This window comes from Petromyzon marinus, chromosome 58 (assembly GCF_048934315.1).
Source record: "Petromyzon marinus isolate PM22_M1 ecotype Great Lakes invasive population chromosome 58, UKy_Petmar_22M1.pri1.0, whole genome shotgun sequence".
Classification (NCBI taxonomy): Eukaryota; Metazoa; Chordata; class Hyperoartia; order Petromyzontiformes; family Petromyzontidae; genus Petromyzon; species Petromyzon marinus.
This window is the reverse complement of record NC_133724.1, coordinates 7,430,255-7,444,515: the sequence shown is the minus strand read 5'-3', so window position 1 is coordinate 7,444,515 and position 14,261 is coordinate 7,430,255. Positions and strand designations below refer to the sequence as shown.

At 45.6% G+C, this 14,261-nt stretch overlaps 1 protein-coding gene across 2 annotated transcripts; it reads right to left on the bottom strand.

Moving 5' to 3' along the window:
* Positions 1 to 2,287: 2,287 nt before the first annotated feature.
* Positions 2,288 to 9,202, bottom strand: LOC142905740 (uncharacterized). 2 transcript variants are annotated; one of them, XM_076052893.1, is made up of 3 exons: positions 8,451 to 9,202; positions 3,701 to 3,960; positions 2,288 to 2,714 (listed from the first exon to the last, which is right to left on the bottom strand). In XM_076052893.1, exons 1-3 carry the CDS (start codon positions 8,632 to 8,634, stop codon positions 2,397 to 2,399), a joined length of 762 nt encoding a protein of 253 aa, XP_075909008.1. In that variant the 5' UTR covers positions 8,635 to 9,202; the 3' UTR covers positions 2,288 to 2,396. The 2 variants fall into 2 exon arrangements, with proteins under 2 accessions (XP_075909008.1, XP_075909009.1); XM_076052894.1 differs by lacking the exon at positions 8,451 to 9,202 and adding an exon at positions 6,222 to 7,469.
* Between the last annotated feature and the right edge of the window lie 5,059 nt (positions 9,203 to 14,261).

Below are 14,261 nucleotides of genomic sequence, written 5' to 3'. Positions count from 1 at the left end.
GAAACGTCGCCTATTACATTGTTGTCATTTCGAGGCCAAGCACACACAGGGGGCTCAAGAGAGAAACGTTCAGGAAGTACAACATAAAATACTACACAAAGTACTACATAAAGTACTACACAAAGTAGAACATAAAGTAGAACATAAAGTAGAACATAAAGTACTACATAAAGTAGAACATAAAGTAGAACATAAAGTACTACACAAAGTACTACATAAAGTACTACACAAAGTAGAACATAAAGTACTACATAAAGTAGAACATAAAGTAGAACATAAAGCACTACATAAAGTAGAACATAAAGTAGAACATAAAGTACTACACAAAGTACTACATAAAGTACTACATAAAATAGAACATAAAGTAGAACATTAATTACTACATAAAGTACAACATAAAGTACTACATAAAGTAGAACATAAAGTACTACATAAGTACTACGTAAAGTAGAACATAAAGTACTACATAAAGTACAACATAAAGTAGAACATAAAGTAGAACATAAAGTGTTACATAAAGTAGAACATAAAGTACTACACAAAGTACTACATAAAGTACTACATAAAGTAGAACATAAAGTACTACATAAAGTACTACATAAAGTCGAACATCAAGTAGAACATAAAGTAGAACATAAAGTACTACACAAAGTACTACACAAAGTACTACACAAATTACTACATAAAATAGAACATAAAGTAGAACATAAAGTACTACACAAAGAACTACATAAAGTACTACATAAAATAGAACATAAAGTAGAACATAAAGTAGAACATAAAGTAGAACATAAAGTACTACACAAAGTACTACATAAAATAGAACATAAAGCAGAACATAAAGTACTACACAAAGAACTACATAAAGTACTACATAAAATAGAACATAAGGTAGAACATAAAGTAGAACATAAAGCACAACATAAAGTAGAACATAAAGTACTACATAAAGTACTACATAAAGTAGAACATCAAGTAGAACATAAAGTACTACACAAAGTACTACATAAAGTACTACATAAAGTACTACATAAAGTAGTACATAAAGTATTACATAAAGTAGAACATGAAGTAGAACATTAATTACTACATAAAGTACTACATAAAGTAGAACATAAAGTACTACATAAAGTAGAACATAAAGTACTACATAAAGTAGAACATAAAGTACTACATAAAGTAGTACATAAAGTATTACATAAAGTAGAACATGAATTAGAACATTACTTACTACATAAAGTACAACATAAAGTACTACATAAAGTAGAACATAAAGTACTACATAAAGTACTACATAAAGTACTACATAAAGTAGAACATAAAGTACTACATAAAGTACTACATAAAGTACTACATAAAGTAGAACATAAAGTACTACACAAAGTACTACATAAAGTACTATACAAAGCACTACATAAAGTACTACATAAAGTAGAACATAAAGTAGAACATAAAATACTATATAAAGTAGAACATAAAGTACTACACAAAGTACTACATAAAGTACTACACAAAGTACTACATAAAGTAGAACATAAAGTAGAACATAAAGTAGAACATAAAGTACTACACAAAGTACTACATAAAGTACTACATAAAGTAGAACATAAAGTACTACATAAAGTAGAACATAAAGTACTACATAAAGTAGAACATAAAGTACTACATAAAGTACTACATAAAGTACAACATAAAGTAGAACATAAAGTAGAACATAAAGTAGAACATAAAGTACTACACAAAGTACTACATAAAGTACTACATAAAGTAGAACATAAAGTACTACATAAAGTAGAACATAAAGTACTACATAAAGTAGAACATAAAGTACTACATAAAGTACTACATAAAGTACAACATAAAGTAGAACATAAAGTAGAACATAAAGTGGAACATAAAGTACTACAGGCATTGAGATAACGAAGAGCAGCTGGCCGGATGTACAGACGTTTGGTGGTGGAGAGCACAACCTAACGCAGGGCGCGGGGAGAGTAAAGGAGACGGGGGGGGGGAGAGGTCACCGGGGGGGGGGGAGAGGTCACCAGTCAGGGGGGGGGAGAGAGGTCACCAGTCAGGGGGGGGGAGAGGTCACCAGTCGGGGGGGAGAGGTCACCAGTCAGGGGGGGGGGAGAGGTCACCAGTCAGGGGGGAGAGGTCACCAGTCAGGGGGGGGAGAGGTCACCAGTCAGGGGGGAGAGGTCACCAGTCAGGGGGGGGGGAGAGGTCACCGGGGGGGGGGAGAGGTCACCAGTCAGGGGAGGGGAGAGGTCACCAGTCAGGGGGGGGGGAGAGGTCACCAGTCAGGGGGGGGGGGAGAGACTCGCATGGAGGAGGAGGAGGATTGTGAAACCTCCCGCACGCCGCTTTGTGCAGCGCCCCAACGCCCGTGCTGGGAGCTACGTCGGCAGCGCCACATTCGCCAGGGCGCACAGACTCACGAGGAACGCGTCAGAACGACGACGGCGACCCCCGCCGCCGCCGCCACCGCCGCCGCCATCATCGTCATCACCGAGTTGACGCCTCTTACTTTCGTCCGAAAATTTCCCCAAGGAATTGCCGCCGAGCGCAGTATCCGTGACGGCGTCTTCGTCTTCGTCGCCGCCATCACGCCCACCGCCACCACCACCGCCACCGCCACCACCGCCATCGTCGTCATCGTCGTCGTCTTCTGCGTATGGCGACGAGCGGGAGCTCGTGTCAGACGTGCCAACATTCTGCGTGAGAGAGAGAGAGTGGATTGGCGAGGTCACGATTCACACGCCTGGCGCGATTCACACGGGCGGCCCGGGGCTGGCCACCAAGATTAAGGCACCCAGGGCCAGTCACCACAGGCCGGGACTGGCCACAGCGGACCGAGGCCTCTGTGGGGAGGAACAATCTCGACAAAACGACTCGCTTCTCAATCTTTTGCAGTCATTTGTGTATTACTTTAGTATAAATACGTGCAAAATGTTGATTCATGTTGGTTTTTTCTGACTTTACGTGAACGAAAAGGGACAAATTCGCCCGTTTCCTCATGGAAATTTGGTAAAATTAAAAAATGTCGCTGTCCTGGTCACAAGAGCAAAGTTTGTAGGGAATAACTTCCATTTTATATACTTTAGAGGCATAAGCAATTAGTAAATAACACTTACTACCCAGGAACCACAAAAATTATGTTACATAGTCTGATCAAATTGATGATGCTGATATGATGATGCCGCTGATGATATTGATGACGATGCTCAAATGATGCTACTGATATTAATATTGATGATGATGATGTTAATATTGGTGATGATGCTGCTGCTGATATTAATATTGATGATGATGCTGATGATATTAATATTGATGATGATGTTAATATTGTGATGCTGATGATGTTAATATTGGTGATGATGATATTAATATTAGTGATGATGATGTTAATATTGGTGATGATGATGATGATGTTAATATTGGTGATGATGATATTAATATTGGTGATGATGATAATATTGGTAATGCTGATGATGTTAATATTTGTGATGATGATGCTGATGATATTAATATTGGTGATGATGATGATGTTGATGTTAATATTGGTGATGATGCTGATTATATCAATATTGATGAGGATGATGATGTTAATATTGGTGATGATGATGCTGCTGATGATGATGTTAATATTGGTGATGATGATGTCAATATTGGTGATGCTGCTGCGGAATGATGCCATCACCTCCATCCTCCGCACCAGGTCCTTCACCTTGCGGTCCAGGGTGTCCACACCCTCCATCCTCCCAGCACCACCACCACCACCACCCCTCTCTTCACACTTCCTCAGCTTCTCCAGAAGCTCCCTGACCGTGCTCTGCAGGTCCACGATGGCCTGCTCCTGCCTCCGCGCGGTGTCCCTCGACGCCTGGGCTTGCGCCTGCACTTTGGCAGGAGTCCCTCCGCCCGGAGAGCAGCTCCGGGCGGAGGGGAACGCCGCTGCTCCTGCGGAAGATCGAAATTCCAAATCGTCGGTTCGCATCGGGGCCAAAACGGCGGCGGCGGTGGGGGGGGGGGGGGGTGGCACAGGTTCGGTGCCCGAATCGTCGCCCATTCGCGTGCGGGTTGTTAGTGACGACGTCATCAGTTACCAGCTCGGGCGGGGGGGGGGGGGGTGACGGTGGGGCAATCGGGTTGAGGTGGGGGACCACAGTATTTGATCTCTTAGCACGGTGGTCGTCAATGGGGGCGGGACCCCCTGCCTGGCCCCACCGAGCACTGCGCCACTGCGGGAGGTCGGGACGAGCTCTCCCGCAGTGGCGTACAGAGAGCCGGGAGCGGCGTGCGAGCACCCAGCCAGCGACGACGCAAACTCGGTCCCGAACTCGATCCCAAGCTCGATCCCGAACTCGATCACGATCCCAAGTCCCGAGCTCGATCCCGATCCCAAGTCCCGAGCTTGATCCCGAACTCGATCCCGATCTCGAATTCAATCCCGATCCCGAGTCCCGAACTCGATCCCGAACTCGATCCCGATCCCGAGTCCCGAGCTCGATCCCGAACTCGCGGCCGACGCCTGTGAATGTTTGTAACGCACCGCGGGTTTCCCCGTGGTGGACCGGGCCATCACAACGCGGCGCGTGGTGAACACCGTCACTGGGGGGAGAGAGACAAAGGCGGCCGGGCGTGGTGGTGGTGCTGGTAGTGCTGGTGGGGGTGGTGGTGGTGCTGCTGGTGGTCATGCTGGTGGAGGGGTGGTGGTGATGCTGGTGGTGGTGCTGGTGGTGGTGCTGGTGGAGGCGTGGTGGTGCTGGTGGGTCTGCTGGTAGTGGTGCTGGTGGTGGTGCTGGTGGTGGTGCTGGTGGTGGTGGTGGTGCTGCTGGTGGTGGTAGTGCTGCTGGTGGTGGTGCTGGTGGTGGTAGTGGTGCTGGTGGTGGTGCTGGTGGTGCTGGTGCTGGTGGTAGTGGTGGTGCTGGTGGAGGGGGTGGTGGTGCTGGTGGTGGTGCTGGTGCTGGTGGTAGTAGTGGTGGTGGTAGTGGTGGTGGTGCTGATGGTGGTGGTGGTGCTGGTGGTGGTAGTGGTGCTGGTGGCGGTAGTGGTGGTGGTGATAGTGGTGGTGATAGTGCTGGTGATAGTGGTGGTGATAGTGGTGCTGGTGGTGGTAGTGGTGCTGGTGGTGATAGTGGTGGTGGTAGTGGTGCTGGTGGTGATAGTAGTGATAGTGGTGGTAGTGGTGGTGGTGGTGATAGTGGTGGTGGTGCTGGTGGTGGTAGTGGTGGTGGTAGTGGTGGTGGTTGTGGTGGTGGTGGTGGTGGTGCTGGTGGTGGTGGTGCCACCCCCGTCGTGTACCCTGCCGGCCTTCGCAGGTGCTGCTCGCTGACAGCTCTTGCCCCCCCCCCCCCCCCGCAGTCTGTTAGAAGGCTACCCGGGGGGTCTTTGTCTTTTGTGAGCTCTCCGGTTTCCTCCCAGAGATAATTAAAACAACTACACCCCACTAAAGACAAAGATCCCCCGTGTAGCCTGTAACAGACTGCAGGGGCAAGTGCTGTTAGCGAGCAGCAGCGCCTACGAAGGCCGGCACCGTGGCACACGTGGGGGCGGGTGGCCAGCAACCACACCCGGCCGCCTTTGTCTCCCCCCAGTGGCGATGTTTACCACACAACGCACCGGGTACTCGTTTGAGGCTGAGTCGACCTAGGGGAGGCCCACGACCGGTTCAGATAGTCGCCCGGTTCGTAGCGCACCACCACGGCTCCCTAGCGAGATCCACTTTGATCCTCAATCGTTAAAACGAACGTAAGAATGTTAATGAGCACGTAGGGGGTTGATGAAACGTGGCCCGTGTGCTTCATCTGCGTTGTCGATGATTCACCGTCTGAACAAAATCAATTCCGCCCGTGTCTCGCTACCACCCCCACCCCCCCCCCCCAGAAAGGGAATCTCGCAGCGCCAGGCGGTGCGAGATGCACCCCCAGGTGAAGAAGAAGAAACACTACAGTCTACGGAACGAGTTCAGACGCGGAGAGATGGAACCATCTGGGATTTGGCGTTTAGAACTTCCAGAGGAAAAAAAAAACAGTTTTGTTGAGCAAGAGTTTGACCGTCTAGAATACGCGTCGGAACTTCTACTGTGAAGGGTTAAGAAGATCCCCCACTGCTCCAGAGGGTGCTGAACAACATCAGGCATCTCGCACCTCCAGGCTAAGAACCACCACTCCAACTGGTACCGGCTCGAACATCCACAATGTTGAAAAAACAAAACTGACCTCGCTCATTACTCGACTGTGGATGGCACAAAGGAGCGGCAGCAGCAGCAACATCGCCCCCTCTTGATGCGAAAATGTGGCAAGGACCTTCCTGCACACCGTGTCCACCCATACGGTGTAACCCGTATTCTTGTACACTACACTATACACTACACTACTATACACTACACTACTATACACTACACTATACACTACACTACTATACACTACTATACACTACACTACTATACACTACACTATTATACACTACACTATACACTACACTATACACTACACTATACACTACACTATACACTACACTACTATACACTACACTACTATACACTACACTACTATACACTACACTACTACACACTACACTACTATACACTACTACACTCTAGACTACTATACACTACACTATACACTACACTACTATACACTACACTATACACTACACTACTATACACTACACTATACACTATACTATACACTACACTACTATACACTACACTATACACTACACTACTATACACTACACTACTATACACTACACTACTATACACTACTACACTCTAGACTACTATACACTACACTATACACTACACTACCATACACTACACTACTATACACTACACTACTATACACTACATTATACACTACACTATACACTACACTACTATATACTACACTATACACTACACTACTATACACTACACTACTATACACTACAGTAATATACACTACACTATACACTACACTACTATACACTACATTACTATACACAACACTACTATACACTACACTACTATACACTACACTACTATACACTACACTACTATACACTACACTACTATACACTACTATACACTCCACTACTATACACTACAGTAATATACACTACACTATACACTACATTACTATACACTCCACTACTATACACTACACTACTATACACTACACTATACACTACACTACTATACACTACACTACTATACACTGCTGCGATGGGCAAATCCCTCGCGCGAGTCCTCTTGCACGGTGGGCCCACCACACTGCCACACATCGGCCCCCTCGCTGCAATTGGCGCGTGCTTGCGGAGACCTTTGACCTCCCCCCGCGTGGAGCAAAAGGCACCAAGTTAATGACGTCACGCGATTTTGTACGATTTTTTGATCCGCCCCTCCCCACCTCTCTCTCTCGTCACGCGGCGTCACAAAAAGTCAGACCCCCACCCCTCTCAAATATGACGTCACAAAGCTCTGCTCCCCCCCCCCACCCCTCAAAACCATATTTCCATTCAAATCGCTTTAAACTATTGTCATTGTAGTGCGTATTTAATGTGGCACTGATGTTGTAGGAGAAAACATTTATTAAAAAGTATATTTAATTAAGTAGAACGTGTTGTCTGTATTTATTTAAAGTTGCGCGTTTTGATGTGACGTCACATTTCTCAAACCCCCCCCCCCCCACCTCGTCACACATCGTCACAAATATCTGACCCCCCCCTCCCCCCAGGTGCGTGACGTCATTTATGGACGGCCCTTAACACGACAGGGGTCAATACCAACAGTGCGAATAACCAGGGCGGCCTACTGCCATTGAACTGCAAAACTTCTGCGCGACAAGTGGAGGATACCCCCCCTCCCCCCCACCACTGCCACGACGTCGTTCAGCACCGTCGCAGTGCATCGTCGGCCCCGTAACCATCGCCACCACCACCACCATCGCCACCACCGCCACCACCACCATCGCCACCACCGCCACCACCACCACCATCGCCACCACCACCACCACCATCGCCACCACCGACACCACCACCATCGCCACCACCACCAACGCCACCACCACCGCCGCCACCATCGCCACCACCGACACCACCACCATCGCCACCACCACCAACGCCACCACCACCGCCGCCACCATCGCCACCACCGCCACCCCCACCACCACAATCGCCACCACCGCCGCCACCATCGCCGCCACCACCGCCACCACCACCGCCACCACCGCCGCCACCACCGCCACCACCATCGCCGCCACCACCGCCACCACCATTGCCACCTCCACCGCCGCCACCACCGCCACCACCACCGCCACCACCACCATCGCCACCACCGCCACCACCATCGCCACCACCGCCGCCACCACCGCCACCACCACCATCGCCACCACCGCCACCACCATCGCCACCACCGCCGCCACCATCGCCACCACCGCCGCCACCACCGCCGCCACCGCCGCCATCACCTTCATTTTCTTCTGCCGAGACGCAGACGAGACGCAGGTTTCCTTGAGAGAACTGCGCGCTCACACTGACGGCGGTCATGCTGGCGGCGACGATGGCGGCGGTGATGACGGCGGTGGCGGCGGTGGTGACGTTGCTCCTCCGTGACGATGGCGATGGTCGGGCAGCGGTTTCCGCGGCCCCCATCGTCAGCCGCGTTCCCTGCCGCGTGCCGACGTGTCAGAAGTTCTGCAAGCGCGGAGATTGTGTCAAAGAGGAGGCCCCCTCTCCAGCGGAGACAACGTCCACCAGCAGTGTCGCGAGCGAGCAGTTGCAGGGCTGCGCCTTCACCTGTCAACTCTGCCACAGCAATGGACTTGCCGTGAAGGTTTAACGTCACATTCACTCCACTGATTTTTTAATCGCGAAACAAAACAGCAAATACGAGAATATCTATCGTTGGCGAAGACTATCGACTGGACATCCCGAACGGATGGACTCCAAATTGTAAATTCCCCGTTTATTGTTCAGATGCTGACAATGAATGATCATCAACCCCCAACACTCCCAATGGGTCTTCACAGAACCGCGTGCAACCAGTCCAGCAGTGCCTACCTACTGATAGCGTTAACTATACCACTACTACCGGCACCGTTAAAAAGTAATAGTACTGCTGGTACTGTTCAAAAGTAGTACTACCACTGGTACTGTTCAAAAGTAGCAATACTACTGGTACTATATTCTTGGTTCTTTCGGTAAAAGTCACGTAGAAGGGAAACAATAAGATAATAATTTTTTTTTTATATAAAACAACAAAATTCTCACGTTTCGAGTGCAACACAAGCAATCATCATCAGGTGTGAAAACTGGTACTGTTCAAAAGTAGTACTACAACTGGTACTGTTCAAAGTACTACTACCACTGGCACTGTTCAAAAGTAGTAATACCACTGGTACTGTTCAAAAGTAGTACTACCACTGGTACTAAATTATTGGTTCTTTCGGTAAAAGTCACGTAGAAGGGAACAATAAAATAAAAATATAAAACAATAAAATTCTCACGACGTTTCGACTGCAACACAAGCAATCATCATCAGGTGTGAAAACTGGTACTGTTTAAAAGTAGTACTACCACTGGTACTGTTCAAAAGTAGTACTACTACTGGTACTGTTCAAAAGTAGTAATACTACTGGTACTATATTCTTGGTTCTTTCGGTAAAAGTCACGTAGAAGGGAAACAATAAGATAATAAAAAATTTTTATATAAAACAACAAAATTCTCACGTTTCGAGTGCAACACAAGCAATCATCATCAGGTGTGAAAACTGGTACTGTTCAAAAGTAGTACTACAACTGGTACTGTTCAAAGTACTACTACCACTGGCACTGTTCAAAAGTAGTAATACCACTGGTACTGTTCAAAAGTAGTACTACCACTGGTACTAAATTATTGGTTCTTTCGGTAAAAGTCACGTAGAAGGGAACAATAAAATAAAAATATAAAACAATAAAATTCTCACGACGTTTCGACTGCAACACAAGCAATCATCATCAGGTGTGACAACTGGTACTGTTTAAAAGTAGTACTACCACTGGTACTGTTCAAAAGTAGTACTACCACTGGTACTGTTCAAAAGTAGTAATACTACTGGTACTATATTCTTGGTTCTTTCGGTAAAAGTCACGTAGAAGGGAAACAAAATAATAAAAAAATAAAAATATAAAATAATACAATTCTCACGATGTTTCGACTGCAACACAAGCAATCATCAGGTGTGAAAACTGGTACTGTTCAAAAGTAGTACTACCACTGGTACTGTTCAAAAGTAGTACTACCACTGGTACTGTTCAAAAGTAATACTACCACTGATACTGTTCAAAAGTAGTACTACCACTGGTACTGTTCAAAAGTAATACTACCACTGGTACTGTTCAAAAGTAGTACTACTACTGGTACTGTTCAAAAGTAGTACTACCACTGGTACTGTTCAAAAGTAGTACTACTACTGGTACTGTTCAAAAGTAGTACTACCACTGGTACTGTTTAAAAGTAGTACAACCACTGGTACTGTTCAAAAGTAGTACTACCACTGGTACTGTTCAAAAGTAGTAATACCACTGGTACTGTTCAAAAGTAGTACTACCACTGGTACTGTTCAAAAGTAGTACTACCACTGGTACTGTTCAAAAGTAGTACTACCACTGGTACTGTTCAAAAGTAGTACTACCACTGGTACTGTTCAAAAGTAGTACTACCACTGGTACTGTTCAAAAGTAGTACTACCACTGGTACTGTTCAAAAGTAGTACTACTACTGGTACTGTTCAAAAGTAGTAATACCACTGGTACTGTTCAAAAGTAGTACTACCACTGGTACTGTTCAAAAGTAGTACTACCACTGGTACTATATTCTTGGTTCTTTCGGAAAAAGTCACGTAGAAGGGAAACAATAAAATAATAAAAAATATAAAACAATAAAATTCTCACGACGTTTCGACTGCAACACAAGCAATCATCATCTGGTGTGAAAACTGGTACTGTTCAAAAGTAGAACTTCCACTGGTACTGTTCAAAAGTAGTACTACCACTGGTACTGTTCAAAAGTAGTACTACCACTGGTACTGTTCAAAAGCAGTAATACTACTGGTACTATATTCTTGGTTCTTTCGGTAAAAGTCACGTAGAAGGGAACAATAAAATAAAAAAATATAAAACAATTAAATTCTCACGACGTTTCGACTGCAACACAAGCAATCATCATCAGGTGTGAAAACTGGTACTGTTCAAAAGTAGTACTACCACTGGTACTGTTCAAAAGTAGTACTACCACTGGTACTGTTCCAAAGTAGCAATACTACTGGTACTGTTCAAAAGTAGCAATACTACTGGTACTGTTCAAAAATAGTACTACCACTGGTACTGTTCAAAAATAGTACTACCACTGGTACTGTTCAAAGTAGTACTACCACTGGTACTGTTCAAAAGTAATAGTACTACTGGTACTGTTCAAAAGTAGTACTACCACTAGCTGGCTGTACGCCTCTGGATACCAGTAATACATTAATGATGGATTAATTGGTAGCAAATGAACAATTATACTCTGTAGGAACCTCCTGGTTACTACACCAGCAGCCCACAGGGGATCATTGTGTCCGTCTGTCCGTCGTGCATCCAAAAATGGAAGGGGTGGGGCTGGGTGGAGAGGGGAGGGTGGGGAGGGAGGGGAGGGGCTGGGTGGGGAGGGGCTGGGTGGGGAGGGTGGGGCTGGGTGGGGGGGTGGGGAGGGAGGGGCTGGGTGGGGAGGGGCTGGTCACCCCGTGGTGCCCTTATAAAACTCAACGTTTAACCTACTCACGCCGGCTTGTGCCCGCCCTCACAGTCGGCCATATTGTGCTGAATGCACCACGTGGTGGTGCCGCCGTTGTTGACCCTGGCCATTGACCGAGCCACCAAACGTTCCTACTACCAGCTCCCTCCGCAGGAACGTGTTCACTGCTATTTCATTGCCACTCTCGTGCTTTCTGTTGTTGTCGTGACGTTCGCAGCGTTGTTGTTGTTGTTGTTCTGAGCGAGCACCGGGGGTGGCTTCCGATGTTGAACAATGGCCGCCGCTGTGGGCGGGGGGGGGGGGGTTTGTGTCGCCTTGTGGAGGCTCCGCTTGAATGAGAGTCACGTTTTGTGTTTTGGGGCCGTCCATAAATGACGTCACACAATTTTGAACGATTTTTGACCCCCCCCCCCCCTCATCACACGGCGTCACAAAGTCAGACCCCTCCCCCCTCAAATATGACGTCACAAAGCTCTACCCCCGCCTCCCAAAAAAATAAAACACGCTTCAAATCGCTTTAAACTATTGTTGTCATTGTAATGCGTATTTAATGTGGCGCTGCACTCTGATGTTGTAGGAGAATACATTTATTAAAAAGTCTATTTAATTAAGTAGAACGTGTTGTCTATATTTATTTAAAGTTGCGCGTTTTGATGTGACGTCACATTTCTCAAACCCCCCTCCCCCCCTAGGTGCGTGACGTCATTTATGGTCGGCCCCTTAGTTTACGCGAATGAAGCAATAAAGTGAAGCAAACGAGACGAGGCGTTGTACGCACCGGATGAACCACACGTGGCAAGCTAACAGTGACATCGTCGCCTGATGATGCTCGGTGTAATTACTGGCGAAACGTCGGACTAGTACACTAGACTGTACACTACACTATACACTACACTATACACTACACTATACACTACTATTTACTACACTATACACTACACTACACACTACAGTATACACCACACTATACACTACACACTACACTATACACCACACTATACACTACACTACACACTACACTACACTATACACTACATTATACACTACACTACACACCACACTATACACTACACTATACAATAAACTATACACTACTATGTACTACACTATACACTACACTATACACTACACTATACACTACATACCACACTACACACTACACTATACACTACACTATACACTACTACACACTAGACTATACACTACACTATTATTGTAAATGTTGCAGTGGTTTTACTCTCCAACACACAACCAGGGTGTGTGCTAAACTAGTATACTACACTATACACTACACTATACACTCCACTATACACTACACACTACACTATACACTACACTATACACTCCACTACACACTACACTATACACTACACACTACACTATACACTACACTATACTATACACTACACTATACACTACACTATACACTATACTATACACTACACTATACACTACACTATACTATACACTACACCATACACCACACTATACACTATACAATACACTACACTATACCCCACAATATACACTACACTATACATTACACTATACACTACACTATACTTCATGCTACACTATACACTACACTACTATACACTACACTATACACTACACTATACACTACACTATATACTAGACTACACTATACACTACACTATACATTACACTACACTATACACTACAATATGCACTATACACTACAATCTGCACTACACTATACACTACACCATACACTACACTATACACTACACTATACACTACAATATGCACTATACACTACACTATACACTACACTATACACCACACTACACACTACACTATACACTACACTATACACTACAATATGCACTATACACTACACTATACACTACACTATACACTACACACTACACTATAGACTACACTATACACTACAATATGCACTATACACTACACTAGGCCCTACACTACACACTACACTATACACTACACTATACACTACACTATACACTACACTACACACTACACTATGCACTACACTACACACTACACTATACACTACACTATACACTACACACTATACTACACTATACACTACTACACACTAGAGTATACACTACACACTACACTATACACTACACTATACTACACACTACACTATACACTACACTACACTATACACTATACTACACTATACACTACACACTACACTACACTATACACCACACTATACACTACACACTACACTACACTATACACTACACTATACACTACACTATACACTACACTATACACTACACTATAATTGTAAATGTTGTAGTGGGTTTACTCTCCAACACACAGCCGGCGTGGTGCTCTGCTACTAAGCAGTTGGTCACGTGTTGTTGACGCGACAATCCCCTTACTGATTGGCTGTGTCGGGTGGTGGCAGCCTTTACGACACATTTATATTTTACGCGATCTAACTCATCAACATCATCAACATCATCATCACGACCTTCGTTATTGAAACCACCGCCACCACCAC